This window comes from Apostichopus japonicus, chromosome 12 (genome assembly GCF_037975245.1).
Source record: "Apostichopus japonicus isolate 1M-3 chromosome 12, ASM3797524v1, whole genome shotgun sequence".
Classification (NCBI taxonomy): domain Eukaryota; kingdom Metazoa; phylum Echinodermata; class Holothuroidea; order Aspidochirotida; family Stichopodidae; genus Apostichopus; species Apostichopus japonicus.
Genome location: NC_092572.1, coordinates 24,585,708 through 24,602,820, shown reverse-complemented (window position 1 = coordinate 24,602,820; position 17,113 = coordinate 24,585,708). Strand labels below are relative to the sequence as shown.

General features: G+C 36.8%; 1 protein-coding gene across 1 annotated transcript in view; it reads right to left on the bottom strand.

Annotated features, from left to right (window-relative positions):
• LOC139977985 (cell adhesion molecule DSCAM-like) overlaps positions 1–17,113 on the bottom strand; it is a 94,728-nt gene that overhangs the window by 26,104 nt on the left and 51,511 nt on the right. Inside the window, exons 3-10 of the mRNA XM_071987876.1 lie at positions 10,717–10,863; positions 9,052–9,198; positions 8,458–8,736; positions 7,550–7,819; positions 2,875–3,177; positions 2,086–2,358; positions 1,393–1,671; positions 204–494 (exon numbers count right to left, since the gene is read on the bottom strand). Of these exons, the coding sequence (XP_071843977.1) occupies positions 204–494; positions 1,393–1,671; positions 2,086–2,358; positions 2,875–3,177; positions 7,550–7,819; positions 8,458–8,736; positions 9,052–9,198; positions 10,717–10,863 (1,989 nt within the window). The remainder of the gene's footprint in view (positions 1–203; positions 495–1,392; positions 1,672–2,085; positions 2,359–2,874; positions 3,178–7,549; positions 7,820–8,457; positions 8,737–9,051; positions 9,199–10,716; positions 10,864–17,113) is intronic.

Here is a 17,113-nt window from a genome sequence, read left to right as displayed (position 1 = left end):
TTTTTCAACAACAAGAACCTATTTAATTACGTTTTTCAACAAATGGCACGTTTTATATAACAAAATAGAAATTTCAATTACAACATTGAAGAAGCATTTTTTTCTGTTTTACAAAAAACCAAAATGCATTTAAGAGGGTTTTTTCACAAATTTTGAACAGGGATGGGCGTGTGGGGGTGTGGGAGGGGGGAGGGGGTACTTACTGTAAACTGTTAACTGAGCCGACTGGCCATCCTCTCCTACGTCATTGAAGATGTGACACATGTATAGACCTTCATCCTCCTCTCTGACCTGAAGAATCGATAACGTCCCGTTTGGGAGAAGCTCAAACCTTTCCTCGGATAAATTAATATTCTGGAAGAGAGTTTGACCTTTGGCTCGGATCTTCCAGACGATAGTCGGTTTCGGTTTACCGGAGGTAGAACATGGCATCTGTACGGACCCGTTAAAGACCGCCTCCGTCTCGGTGGGCCGGACGATAATTGCAGGCATTACTAAAAAGGAAATAATATGAAGAAATAATTAACTTGTAAATCAATGAATAATTAATATTCATGAGAACATTTTTGAGATATTAATCATTTCTTTGTCAGAAAGAATCATGTTTTTTATCAAGTAAACCTTTTTCTTATTCTATGACAGGACGAGTATTTAAGTATCTGGTATGTTACGTCATTGACGCAAATGTTCTTAGAAATGTTTTTATTTTACTAAAATATTGTTGTGGTTTTATCTAACATGATATATTTGGAATGTAAGCTCTTTTAATCGTTCATGTTCTTGTCATTTAAGAATTTCATCAATAAAAAAAAATTTTTTGATAGAATATTACATTCCTTCATTGGATAAATCAATTTTAAATGATCAAGACATATTCAACTTGATTGGAATGTTTATTGGTTCACTGCCTCAGCTGTTGCCAGTGGAATCTTAGTATAATGTCACTGACAGTTACAAAAACAAACTGTACCTTCCAAGCGTTCAAAATATACAATAAAAAGGTGGTTTTGATCCTAACGATGTAGACACTTTCCATCAGTTTTGTTAAACAATGCCCTTCGGCGATCGGAATATTCCTTTATCGGTAATAGAAAAACATATCTCAATCCAAACATAATGCTCTGTGTTCATCTATGGAATATTAATAGGAAGTTGGAAAATAAGTCATCATCCGAAAATTAATTGTTGTGAAATGCAGTAACTTTCCTGAGAAATAATACTATAGCTATAATAAGTAATATAAAGAAATAGCCTACATATAGGTCACTCACACCGAACCGTTCAATGGAACCGTTAGTTTTAAAAATGTTTGCACATATAGCGAAGGATATTTTTTTTTCTTTTAAACAGAACGACTTAATTGTATGCGTTGTAAAAAAATTATTTGTTTACCGTTAACAGTAAGGTAGCCTGTAAAGGTCGCTGAGGCGGCGTGGTTTTGTGCTTCGCAAGTGTAACTTCCTTCGTGAGATACGGACGCATCCGCAATACCGAGGGTCGAAGAGAACTCCGTATAGTGGATTTGGATGCCATGGCCAGGTGGGATATCTTCACCATCTTTGTACCACGTGATATTCATGGGCGTATCCCCTCGGTTGACAGTACAGAGCAACTGTGTACGTTCTCCCTGGGTCAGGGTAACGTTGGCAAAAGGCGCGATTTCCGGAGGTACTGCAAGACGGAGGGGGGGGGGGGATATAAGAGCATGACAAAATATCAAGAAAATGGACACCAACTTTATAGATATACTTTATTGTGCTTTTATATGCATTAAGAACAGCATTAAGAGCACTTGCAAGGCGTCGAGAGTCAGTCGGTTTGCTCTGTGGACAATTTTGTCATTGCGCCCCCTTTAATTTACATATAGCCTATATAATGACAAGAAGAATGCGATCTTTCTTTACCTTATATGTTCCCAGGCCCTCTCCACGTTTATCGTGCCCCTTAATTAAGATTATAGCCTATCCCTGAAATCATTCAAAAACTCATCGGCCAATTTTCAATTTTTTTTTTCCTTCTAGTTTTAAACAGAATATTGAAATATTGCGGTATATTGTCATATATGCCATCTAAGGTATCACTCACTTTGAACTGTAAGGTGAAACATCTTCGTCGCCATAATACCCTGGTTATTCGATGCGCGACATGAATAGAGACCTTCATCCGGGCGTTTCGTGACGTCACGGATAATCATGGTTCCGTTGGAGAGGACAGTCTGGCGGATGTTCAGAGGAAGAGTGAGTGAATTCTTCAACCATCTGATGAGGGTTATCGGATAACCGGCGACACGACAATGCACGACAACGGTAGTACCGGCTACCGCGGTTACATTGGCGATAGGACGGATGTAAGGATTACCTGTATGAAGTGCAAGATTAAGATGATTCAGCACAACGTTAGGAAGCTTCTGTGCATGGATGAGATGTGTTACCTATTACATATGGCAAACTCCTTGCAGTAGAAAAGGGAACATCCCATAATAGTAAACAACAGATTCTTCGTGATACTATATCGCACAAACAAACATAACCAAACCCTTTGCCTCATTCCTCACCCACCCACTCTACCCAGTATAAAATTATAATATTTTCCATTATTCTCAGACCCTAGGAATAAATCACACGCTATCTTCGCAATATCCTTAACTTCGTTACCCTCATCCTCACTTCCAATTATATACCGTGAAATCTTCACAGTCCATCAAGACACCCTGCAGCACCCATCCCTTATTTCTACCCACCACTCCCTCCCAACCCCAATGAAGCCATATATCTGACACTATACCGCACCCGGAGGAAGGAAGGATGGGAGGAGGGAGGAGGGAGGAGGGAGGATGGGAGGTTGGCGGACAGGATGTTCGTTAGTTTGACTCACCAATCACATTGATGCGATCCTCGTGGAACACAATACCAAGCTCACTGGTGGCCGCACATCGATAAAGCCCGCCATCAACATTCTTCAAACTCGTGATGTTCAGGTACGCTGTGACGTCACCGTCAAGATTGGTAAAGTAATTTTGTGAATACCTAGTATTGGTTTCGTTGGTGACTAGTTCACCGTCTCGGTACCAGGCGATAGTCGGTGTGGGATTACCGGCTACCGTACAGTGAAGGCTAAGGTTGGGCCCCTTGGAGAGTGTCTGGTTGGTAAAATGACTCAGGAAGGTAGGCGTAGCAGCTGAAGAAAAGAAAATATCATAATAATATAATAATAATTTATTTTATTAAGCGTAAAATCCACAAAAGTGCTCTTAAACGGTATGTAACAGTAAATAAAAAAAATATTTGACACAAAATATTTAGTAAAAATGCAGAATAAAATACAATATAAATGAGTATGAAAAATAAAAAGCATGCACGTTTCAATTTGTTGGAGTATTGCACATGAATAGAATTTAATACACGGTATAAATATTGCAGTAATGCTGTCTTAAAAGGTAGATTTTCAGCTTTGACTTGAATGTTGTACGACTAGAAACAGTTCTGAGTTCAGCTGGCAGCTCATTCCATAGGCGTGGCCCAGCCACACAAAATGCTCTGTTCCCATAGCTGTTTGTCTTGGTGATATAATGAATAATATAATGAATAAAACATAATGTTTGTGTAAACAAAAGGTTAAAGGTCATCAAGAATTGTCCCCCCCCCCCAAAAAAAATGAGAAAATCAAATGATATAAAATCATATTTAGAGGGCCTTGAAGGTTTCGATTTTAGCCGGATTTTAATTCGAAGTCGGAAATGATGTTATTCGGCATGTATGACGTCACATATTATTGCGTAATGTACCCATCCGAATATCATAAGCATACCATCAAAGGAACGAGGTTTCAAAATCAGATATGTTCTGAATTGTTTGTTGTTACTTGTTCTATGATATGCCCTTTCTTTGGCATTTTATAGGGATACTCTCCCTTTAATTTGTTAAACTTTCCGACCATTATCATATCACCTTCAAAGGAACAGATTAACCGGGCCCAATGTCGAAATCCCACGTATGAAATGTATTATGTTGTTTAGACAAGTGCGTTATTGCAACTTATACTTAATCGATCCCAGACTTCCTCATTTTATGTTACAAGCTGACGAAACACTTCCGGTTTAGGTTATTATTTATGTTCTATTTATAAACAAATTATCTAATACATAGCAGAACGGAACCTCAGTAACAAAGACACGCAAACGTAAAGGCTATAAACTACATACAATAGCTCTATTGTCTCAAAGGTTAAATTTGCTAATTGTACTCTCACTTACCGTCAAACAAAGGATACGTCTCCGTTATAAACAGTTTTCTGTAAATCATGAATCCACCGAAGCCGATAGGACCCATAAGCAAAAACATTAAAACAACAAGCGCGATTTGATAAAATCTGTGGTGTTTCTCTTGAACGCGTTCTAGTCGCTGGCTAGGCTGTTCATTGTCGCCATTAGTTGGTATATTCCACTTGGTTAAATTAAATTCAAAATTTAATTCACTCATGATTCGAAAATTTCGATCGTATCCCTTGTTTAGAGGGGGAAATAGGACGTCGGATTTTCCAGAATTACATTTAAGTGTCTGTTTAGGTGAAACGTTAGGCTTTATCACTGAGCAGAGGACAAATGCCACTTCTCTAGTGATGAAGCACGAATCATTTGAATTATGTCAAAATGAATTATTTCTAAGATTGAAAGGAATCATTTCTGTAACCTGTTTAATCCATTTCACAAAAGAAAGGCTAAATATTAAAACAATACTCCAAGAAGAGGAAGATTCCAGGACTAAACAAAGTTACTCGAAATGTAAATAACAACAACAACAACAAAGACGGATGACGTCATGAAATAACAAAGAGAGCACAATCGGTCCCTCTTATGGAAGAAAGGGCTGTTCCGTAAAGTTTCCGTAGGATTTTGTGTCAAAAAGTGTCTTATTTGAATTATTTCGGATATAAACAAATCGATTTGTTTTTAAATCTCGAAAACCAGTTGTCCGCTTTTTATGCAATAATCTAACTGCAATGCGCTGGTAATTAATAAATTAACACATTTATTAATCGATGAAAAATTAACAATGAAATCCTTATTAAGATAGAAAATCGTATCGCCGTACGTGTTTGTAGAAAATTTTCTCCAACATTTTAGACAGTATTTTATTCCAAACGGGCTGCCGTATTCAACGCTTCACAGCATACTGCGTGAATTCTTAAAATACCTCTTGTTAGAAAATAAATTCTTTCAGAACCTTTTTTCTTGTGATTCCCTAGATTATCTGATTTGTCTGTTACGTCACAAAGGGAACACCACTGGACAGGTTTGTAAATAGCGATCTAATTACCAGACGCGTGCCAACTGTGCCGTTGCGGTCAAAGGTCACTGTTGTTACTAAGGCATCTCGCGACGGGATACTGACTTTGTTGTTATTGCGCAATTTCCTTTGTTTGCAGCCTAGCTCACTGCAGTCACTCTGTCCACACCTGTGTTTCACATATCCTGCGTGTTTCCACAATACCTTTGCAGTATGTGTGTGTGTCTTTGTGTGTGTATGTTTCTTTTCAGTAGTTGAATATTTGAAGAGAATACTAAAACAAAAACAGACACTTTTGTGACACAGACACACAGACACACATGTAACGTTGGTTCTTTACAAGTTTTGAAATGTCTAAAATCCTATGGGGAACGCTATACTCATGATATGTCCGTCTGGTCAGCAAGCAATTTTCTGTCGCTATCACTTTATTTTCCTAAAATTTGGTTTAAAAGAGAGTAATATTATCTGTGGCCAGCATAGAACAAGGCATTCATGGATCTAACCTTTCCGTTTAATGGTCGAACATTGTATCACTAGATGGTGACAATATGTAATACAACATGCAAATTTGACTTTTATATCCATTTTTGTTTTCAAAATTAAAACCTCCGACATTTCCTTTATCGTTTTTCTTCTCCAAAACATAATAAGGTAGAAAAGAAGTTCCCCATATAAAATATTTGTGTTAAATTCACCGGCCATAAGATTGTTATTCTACAATTGTTCTAACGACGTCTCGATTTTCTAAAGAGGAAGTCTCAAAAGAAAGAATATGTAACCCAAGACGCGGATGTCCAGGAGACCAGGACCTAGCTTTATATCATTCTTTGTTCTGTTGTCTGAGTTGAAACCTTGATAAGCTAGCTTTGTCGACTTAAGTGTATTACTTGTATGATAGAAACACCCAACTATAGTATGTCAACAGCTGGACCCATCGTGCTGTGATCAAACCTGAATTATACCATCTGGTGGTTGTCGCAAGGCCAAGTAACCCCTTACCAATCCCCCCCCCCCCTCCCCCCACCATCCAACTTATTTCGTGTTGCAGGCACAACCCGAAAAAAGGAGAACTTTGGTATGTCTTCACTGCAAGTGTTCACGGAGGGCCTCTTGAACTTGGGGCGACCTTTACCTTGCGGCCCCATGACCCTTAGAAAGACATTGTTCCTTGGGGCCCTAAGGCCCAACGTGCCCTATTGGATGTTCCTAGCACCGAGTGTATGATAGTGAATATTTATGCAATCAAATCCAATTGGTGAGGCTGATCTTATTTTAATTAATAGAAGCCAATTTTCTGTTTTATCGATATCAGTAAAATATATAGTTCTATACATGCGGCGCTCTGCTATAATTGCCGTAAAGTCGTAAACCCATCTGGACTGGCACAATAGTGACGTCACAATAACGACCGTCTGGTGATTAATTCAACTATTTGGCGTGAGTGAGCGAGTGAGTGAGTGAGTCAATTAACGGACATTTGAACAAAAGACCAGACGAAGAATAGCCCACCAGATCGAGACTTTGAAAGATAAGCAAAGTTAAGCACTAGAAAAGAGAAATTGATTGGTAGTCACAGCAGATCGAAATCTGCCGTTTCAAATGGCAAGGACCTCTCAATAAGCGATTAAAGTGACTATTTGTGAAGAACGAAACTTCCCGCAAATGTTACAACTAGGTGCTGTCTCGATTTAATTCCATACCGTCATTGAAAGTTATAAGTAAAACGCAATAAGGAGGTACAAATTGTTTCGTCAAAGACCTGCAGGAGAGGTCATTGGGACTAGGTTATTAAAAACGTTATGCTCACGTCATGATTACGTCACGTGCCGACTAATTGTAGTGTGTGCGTGTTGGTAATTGTACTCGTGTTCCAGCAAAGTTGCCTGTGTTAGTACTCACTTCCGTGGAGTTGTACTCATCACGCTATACTATTCGAAACATTTCAGTGGAAATCGTATTGTACAAGATAAGGAACTCATACACGCGCTCAGATCCGTGTAGTCGAGTTTATTCTATGGACTTGTTCTCGTACTCATGCTACTGCGCATGTGCTGCATGCCCTGTCAGGTGTGTTCTGTCTATACTCGCTAACAAGAAAACCCGACAATCGCTCCAAACTCCTGACAATTTACATACCTTTACTATGTTTAGTAACTGCTTAACAAATTGAAAAACGATGACCACTTTAAAATGCGAAAAGCTAACCAGATTTAGGTGGCTTATATTAATAAAATTCTAAATATGATGGCGCCCCTACTCACCTCCTAGAGAAAGTTGCATGGTGGCTTCCTGCGTTTCCCACATGTTACTAGCTACACACTGATACATCCCACGATCATTTCGATGCATGCCCGCGACCACCATGGTCCCATTGGAATACACAGTGACGCGCTCGTCTTCGTCCAATGGTTGGGCGTTTTTGTACCACGTGACCTCTTCTATAGGGTGTCCCGTCACAGAGCAGTTAAATGTGGCGAATGCTCCGATGTCGACGGTTCGTTTTTGAGGGTAGAATGACACCACGATGGGTTCTTCGAAAATAAAAATGCAAAAACCAGGTTATGTGACCAGTGAAAATTAACGTTCCCAGATAGCACGGATTTTAACAAGTAAGAGGTACAATCTTATCAAAGACACTGATCAATAATGAGTTTAGATTTTCAAACTCATTTCAGGACATTTTTTTCTGGGTTTTCTGAAGTGATATTCAGAAAATTATAATGACATAAGCTACGTTTTTGGTCTAACAAAAAATGCTAATTACCAGTTATTAGTTACTTGTTTTAGTAAGTTTTCCAACATTAATTTAAAATAATACGGAACAATCTCTAACGTATCTAGCTTTAGGTGGACACGAACTCAGCCTTTATGTTTATAGTTTATATGAAAGTCTTGTGTTTTTGCAGACCAGCTCCACTCCTCCCTCCACCCACCTCACCCACCGCCCACCCCCCCCCCCCCGCACCCCCACCAGCTAGCTAAGAAAACTTGCTCAATTTAACAAATTTAATTTGTGATATCTTTGTGATATCCGTCCCAAATTGAATACGATTTGGGGGAATTAAGTTGTTTATGACTTTTGTCTCCATCTCATAAACCAATGATGGATGTTTGGCCTGGCACCGTGTTCTCCTGCAATTACTCATTTGTATATTACCGCGTCCCTTACCTCTTACTACGAGATTGCGAGACACCGTGTTGCTACCGAAATTGTTCTCCGCGGTACATTGGTAACTACCGCCATCATCAAGTACGGCGTTACTGACGACCAGGTTACCGCGCCTCAGAGTTATCCTCTCTGAGAGTGTAACCGATGAACCGTCCTTGGTCCACTGGTACTCCGGTGATGGGTGACCGCTAGCGGCACATGGTAACTCGATTTCTTCCCCAATCGAAATGGTATGCTCCACGACAGAGTCGATGATCTCTGGTTTGATATTCACTGGGACTGTACAGAAAGACGATACCATTAACGAAATGGTTAAAATAAAACAAATACTAAAACCGGAAAAGATGTCCTATACAATGAGTGTTTATGATATGTGAATAAATAGTGTCCAAAAATCTACCTGGGGAAAGTCGGGCGGGTGATGGAGTGCGGGGGGGGGGGGGGCATCACTGACCAGGGCTCAATAAGGTGACCCGTAGGAATTATGGAATAGGGGAATAGTTCTACACATTATATCGCTCTTCTGACAATTCTTACTTCGGTTAAAAAAATATAAAAAAACACGTCGAAATAGACGATTTAAAAGATTCCTACCTGCTAAGGTGAGTTTCTTAAAATCGCTGGATTTCGTTGTTTGGAGTAACGTGTTCCTCGTAGAGCATGAGTACTGGTATTCCTTGTCTTCGACTCTGGCATCGCGAATGTGGAGCTCTCCCCAAGGAAATATACTAAACCTGCCGCCTGTGAGACACAACAAATTAAAAGTTAAACTAAAATAATATGTGGTTATTAGTCTAAATGTATTTATATTATATGACTGAATAAATCCCCGCAAAACAGCTCAAAATATCTTGTTCAGTTTAAGAGATATTTTAGTTTTAAAGTCATTTCTTGGGAGAAAGTCATTTTGAAAAATCTTCCTTGTTTTTTTTTTCTTTTTTACTTTAAAAAAAAAGGTAGAAATTAATACCGATGAACGCTGGATCAATATGTAATGATGACGTCACTAATTGTGATGACCTCACTTATCACGCCATTCTTGCAATTCGCCTGCTAAGTTTGTAAATAGCTGATTACTCCAAAATACGTTTTTTTTTTTTTTTAATTTTGTATCGACTTACAGCTGACGGCCTTTACTTGGACCTGATCAGGCTTTCAACATAGCTGTAAACGAAAAGCATGAGCGCCATCATTTTCTGTACGCGGTATTGCGGTTTTGCAGAGTATCCGTACAGTAATAATTAAATCCACGCGATGTAACATGTATCATCATTATTGTCTGTGTGACTGTTAGGTTAGCAAAGAAAAATGAAAAAAATAAAAATTCGTATCCATGAAAAAAATTAACGTTACGAAGAATCTTTCTCCAGGGTCTTTTTCTAATGCCAAGGATATTTTTATTATGAATGACTACGTAATTTTATGAGATATTATATTTGGTTGTAGTGAAATGAATGAGAAGAACAGAACGAAAGGTATAATTACTTGACACACAAGAAATTAAAGAAATAAATAAAACAGATTTAGCACAAAAAAAAAGACAAATTGTGGATGAATTGTTTTCAAAGATACGATAGATCGGCCGATGATACCTGATCTCGGGTTAAGAAGGAAGATGATAAAAAATATTTAGGCTATTTGATATATATATATATATATATATATATATATATATTTTAAGAATATTATTTTTCTCCGTGAAAATGTGATTAATACAATAATACGAAAGATCAAAAACAAACAAGACATTTCGCAGCTAAATTGCCATGATGACGTCACGACACGACTGTTGCCAGATGCATTGATAAACAATCCATCCAACGAATTTGTACCCCGCAATATACATGCATATGGAATCCACGGAGACGCTATACTTCTTTAAAAACTAACGTCCTCTCATTTAAGGCTTTACGCTTCAATAGTTCCTTATATGGGGAAATCCATCACATATAGACAACAACGATGGTAATAAACTTTGAGAAATTGTGTGAATGCATCAAAAATTAATGCGTTAATCAAATTGAAGCATTTAAACGTCGCGTATGTCACAACTGGGTTTTCTAGATTAAAGATACGGTAATTTTCGTAGAGTCATAGATTTTGAAGCCAATTATATTTTTATGGGATGATTTCAAAATTTAAAGTATAGTAAGGGGTGTTTTTAATCATAAATAGATAAATAAGTACATGAACAAATCAATAACAGAGGGCTAACGTATTGTTAATGTTAATATCACATCATGAAAGCTTTTTGTTTACCTGCAACAATGGTTGTCCCAGAACGTGACCATGACGTCACGGTGACGTAGTCTTTTGCAAAAGCAGGTACTTCGCACTTGAAGACCACGGTGTTACCAAGCATTACATGTTTATCTTGAAGTTGGACGGTAAAGGGTTGAGAGACAACTGAAAGACAAAAAAAAAATGAGTTATAAAAGGAATTTTAAAAACATCTGGAATAAGACACTATATTGAGAAGAGGTATCTTGAGTAGAATAAGACAAGTATCTTATAGGGTTGACATTTGTACTGCATCATAAACAGCTCCGACCATCCACCCACTCCCCCCTCATGCACAATATTACCAATAGGCCCATGTTAACCTTTTCTTTCGAAATAAATTTCTCGTCATTTTAATGAATGCATTTTTGAATATCAACGTATGAACCGATTAAATGAATGAATGAAAGTTTGATTGAATGAATGAATGAATGGATGGATGGATGAATGGATGGATGGAAGGATGGATGGATGGATGAATGAATGAAAGAATGAATGTATGAATGCACGAATGAATGAATGAATGTATGCATGCATATATGCATGCATGAATGAATGAATGAATACATGAATGAATAAACGAACGGTTGAATCAATCAATTAATCAACTAAAAAAATCAATCAAATTAATAACACTCTTTCCCCCAATGTTTACAATAATTTTAACATGATACATAAAGCATTTTCATAACTTGATGAAATCATACTCCAATATTACCTCAAAAATCAAATTAGGTACCTGCATAAAACCACATCCTAACTCAGCCCACAAAACCACATCAATTACTTTATGCAATAAGGCTTAACCGATTTACAAATAATAAAAAAAATATTTAAAAAAACAACTGCATAAGAGTATACCTTTAGTTGGTGACAGAAAATGTTCTTTTGTCTTGGATTTTACGGTTAATTACTCCCTAATTAGGTAAATTCAAATATGTATAAATATTACATGACTTGGTCAAAATCACACAATATTTTAATCACCGAACGCGACTTTAATGCACATGTTATGATTAATGTACCTTTAATGTCACGTGACGAGTATGGGCCAATCAACGCATGTTATATTTTGCACTGGCACATTACAACCTTCATGATATTGTTTTTATTTTTTTTTTATTTTTGGTATACTACCCTCTATTTCATTGGGAAGGAAACATCTAATCACGGCAAAACTTATTACAAGGCAAGCGCCATCTACTACCCTTCTATTTTCTACCATGCCTTTAAGAAATATCTCGTCTCGAGTAAAAAAGGAAAGACCAGAAAAAAATGAACAGGTATCGAAACTAACATCGATTCGACTACTTTTATTAAATACACCGTGCTCAAAAACAGCTATTGTTAAAAACTATAGATTTCTGTTGTTTTCTCATTTTTAAGGTTGAATAGCTAATTTTACCTGATTACCTAGCCCATCATTCTTCTGTTTTATTACCATCCAGTATATGGACTTGAATGTTTTATACTCACACAACAACAAAGAAAATATCAAAAAATAAACACATATTAGATATATGTAAATGTCGAAAACAGGCGATGGTCGCCCGCCATTCAGTGAACGATCCATAACCGTATATATAATTTTTTTCTTTCCTGCAATAATTTCGTTTTGACTGAAATATCGATAATTATTTGACAAGCAATTTAAAAATTCTTCGATGTAATGAAATTTTGTCAATATTTAGTCGGCCATAAATTTAATATGACCTTAGCCGCATATACACGAAAGTTCATTACTTTAATAGCACACTATAACGTTTAGGATTAAATATAATATTTTAACATTACTTGCAATCTTCAAGAAGGCAATATTATATTTTTATTTTCAGCAACTCACGTGACCAGTTAATTGCGAAAAAATTCTCAATTAATCTAAAACTTTTTGAAATGATATTCATCTAAATTGTGTTATGAAATAAATAATATATGAAAATTAGTATTTTTTTTTTAAATTTCACGAATTTGAATTGATATTTACTTTTTTAACTGATTATGGTCAAAGGGAATAACAAATTACCCGCGATAGAATTCTTCGACAAACTAAAAAAAAATAATAATAATTAAGAAACGTTGCTCTTAAACTCATACTCATTTATGTACTCCTCGATAGAAATTTCGGTCACCTTCAGCTACAAATATGCTAAAATGGTCACGTTACTCGCCAAGAAAACTTCATTAGCCTAATGATTGATTCAGACACGCAAGACTACTGCTGTTCTAACCAAACAAAGGGGAATGATTCTTAGAAATTGATCGTTTACGCATATGACGTTTGCAAGAAATCCGTCGCCATGACCACCGCGTATATTTAAATCAAGAAATTGGACGACAAGACCGTATTGCTTATACTATATCGCTGTCAATAACTGATGAATGTTGTCTTGAAATTATTATACATATATATATTTTTTTTGTGGTAATATCGACTGAACCTGTGAAATATATATGGTTACATTCTTCTATAAGTTACCTGTGACGTCACAATGGTATATACATCGCTCTCGGCTGACTATAGCGTTTTACCGATAATTATGTATGTGTGTTGTTTGTGAGTGCTTTGTTTTCGATTTGTATAAGGACACTGCCGATTGCGTTGTTAGTGTAGGCTCGATAGGTTGTTCATGCTTTATTGAATTATAATTTGACACAATTCTTCAAATAGTGGTGTTATTAAGGCGATTTTGCTCGATATGTTATGACGTCACAACGTTCTTCCATAGCCCTGTAATCTAATTAACGTAAGGTTTATACAATACACACGCGTTATATGTAGGCCGATATTACCCACGTTATTTAAGCCTAGGCATGCTACGATACGTGGTAACCTATCTAACTATTCGTAGGTTATCACTGTATATATGCTACATTGTTTATATTAGCGTACAGTGCTGATATATTTATGGTAGGAATTTCAAAGGTTGTTTCATAGCTGTCCACTCTCAGATTTTGAAAACACGACTAACTAAATTAACTAGGCTAATTAAAATACATTCTCTCGTGGGACACATTATTCACTGGTATATTTGCAGCTATCTAGGATGTGATGATTGTTGTGTAGCTTGAGTTTGTCGGCTTAGGATGTAAATAATGCTATAGTGTAGCCTATTAGCCTACACACTCTTGCTATAGTGTAGCCTATTAGCCTACACACTCTACGGTGTTTTACAAGGAAACATCCATAGGTTGCTATATTTACTATGACATATAGGTATGGCATAGGAATGACTTCAGCCTAACACGCTTATATATAGAAATAACCGAGCATTCACATAAAGCATGTTAGCCTATACAGATGGTATGCTTAGGCATGCTATAGTCTGACATATCATACAGGTTATTTTAGCACAAATTGACATAATACTTGAGGTAGACATGGGTCATTTTTAGTTCTCGTTACTTCTACAACAATGATTATAGTCATTGTCAATAGTTTATACTTGGATATCCCCCCTCTACACCCCCCCCCCCCTCTCCATCAAGAAGTTAACAAAATCACAAACGACACTGAAAGAAACTTATCCTGCATAAATGAGACACAAATCGAATTTTCGTCATTTGTCAAAGTGATGAAGACAACTATCATGATATCGAAAACTTTCCCAAATAGCTCAGAAATATAGTATCCCGTTATAGAGAGATCCCCAATTTAAGGTTCCTGCAGACAAATGGCTGAAGACTTGGTCAAGTCTAACATATGACATCATCGAGCGAAATGTGCTTCAAGATTTTGATGTTTTCCTTAATTAACACAAGGGTTATTATCTGTAATGAAGATTGGTTTTTGCTAATGGTGCAATTGAATTGAACTAATACATTGAAGTTATTAACATTGCCTATTGATAAGATTTATTTCAGGGTCAACACCCAGATTCTTGTGAAAACTCATGTAATTATGTTTAAGTGACATCACATATTATTTACAAAATGACAGCTCCAAGATATGACATACATACTATTATATCTCAAAATGGAGAGAGGTGTTTCTTTCCTAAGACAAAGGTCCCTGTCATATACGCTAAAGATGATGGCTATAGGTGTTGTCTCTCCTATAAGGAGAGAATACTAGACCAACCTGAGGCTATCCCAGGATTCATCCCAGGATTCATCCCAGGATTCATCCCAGAATTCATCCCAGGATTCATCCCAGGATTCATCCCAGGATTCATCCCAGGATTCATCCCAGGATTCAACACAGGATTCATCACAGGATTCTTCCCAGGATTCGTCAATCCTGGGATGAATCTGAATCCTGTGGTGAATCCTGGGATGAATCCTGTGCTGAATCCTGGGATAGCTTCAGGTTGGTAATACTAGAGAAATTCGTGTAGAAGCACAGAATTGAACAGCTCCCCCTTCTTTCAAACTCATACTTGAATTCACCCAGTGTGTCTGTTTCACGAGGGAAACTTCGAATTGTGGAGGCGCTATCTTGCTATAGTTACATACAATTTATTTATATAGTGTTACCTAGCATTAGACAATCATACAAATATCCATTTGTTTTCCTTGTTACAAAACCCCGATAAATAAACGTTTATACTCTATAGACTTTTACTCCATAATATTTGTTGCGTTATGATTGAATTGTGTAACTTAAGTTTTTCATAAGGCAGATCAATCCCTTCTATTATTTACATATCACTGGTAATCCAAAATCCAAATGTTGTAAACAAGTTTCATACAAAGAGTCCCACGATACTTATTGTAAACTAATGACTTGATTTTTTTTTTTCATTTTTCATTTCGCAAGAGATATTATTACATAATTACAACATTTCTGGATCGATTTTATCAACTATATAGGACAATACCATTTATGTTTCTTTCAGCTACCGTCTTTGTCTGAAAGGCACCCTTTACAAAAAAAAAAAAACTGCTCTGTAGATATCACTACCAACTATAACTGCTGTGTTAGCTCAGCTGAAAGTGCGCAGGGCTTGTAAGCATGGGGTCACTGATTCGACGCCCTTTCCAGACCAAAGATATCTTTATAGGTGTGTCTTTTATACGTTGTCAGCAAACTGCAGTCTTATGTTGAATACAACAAACACTGGCTTTGGGGGTAGGGCGGTGCGGGGGGGGGAGATTGAATTCTACAGCGCAAAACTGTTGTAACATGATGAGGAAACATATCGAATTATATTCGATATATTCATGGAGTTAGAAGAGACCAATGATGTATGTAATCGATATCCTAACATTTAAATGTTAACATTGTGATAACTAATACACAGTGTGCATGCATGAAGTCAATCTTCCAAGGTTAAATATTGACATGACGCGGTGTGTTTATTTTCGGTTTTACATTAAAACGTCAACAATTATAAGAGATAATCGAAACCGATTCCTTATTCAATATTAATTAAAAAAATGTGGACATTTTGATGTCATTATGATAAAGAAGCGATTCGATATATGCTGGCGTTTAATGCTAACACGTTGATGTATTGTGGTAAGTTGGCGGATTTATATTCTAAAACGTTAGGCATTAGAAATGTGAAGGGACGAAAGTAAAATTAATGAAAACAATTTTCCATCGAGTAAGATTACTGTTAATATGTTGATGATATTTAGAAATGTTAGTCTATTAATTTTATTGAAATAAAAGTTTTTATGTTAATGTGGTTGCCATAGATGTGACTAATCTTCACAACTTTTATAAAAAAATCAGCATGATTGTAAAACACATTTTCATCTAATGAGATCATTACGCCAAAAGAAGTGTTAATAAACAACGTCCACGCAAAATTTAAAAAAATTGTATGATTACACAACAAAAGCTAAAAGGTTTATGTATATATATGAAAAGAAGTATAACCTTTAAGCAAATCCAAACATAAAAATGAAAAAATTGTCATCATCCTGAACAAATTGCATGCGAAAATATCCTCTACTGTTTATTCAATTGTTGTTCATTTAAGCGGCCAGTTTGGTGGGTGGGGGGGGGGGAGGGTGTAGAGTGGGGAAGGGTGGGTTGGTGGGGCTGGTTGGAGGGTGGGACGATGGGGATTGGCATTGGTCCGTGACCACTTGCATCCGTCCTCAGATTGAATAAATATAAAGAACAAACTACACACCTTAACATGCATATAAGGAGTATATACTGTTAAACAGTAATCCACCCAAGAAAGTACCGTGACATATGGTCACGTGACGCGGACGGTGTATAAATTGAAAGTTACTATACGTAGCGGTTGTTGTTTACACGAAATAACATAGCAGCATGGTCTCGCAGCCAGAAACCGCGGAGAAACAAAAAAGCAGAAGAAGTTAATCAGCTTAATTAAAAGCGGGAGTAAGTAAATCAAGAGTAACAGCGTCAATCTAGTTTCCCCCCTACTGACATAATTTTGAAAAATCGTTTCCAGCT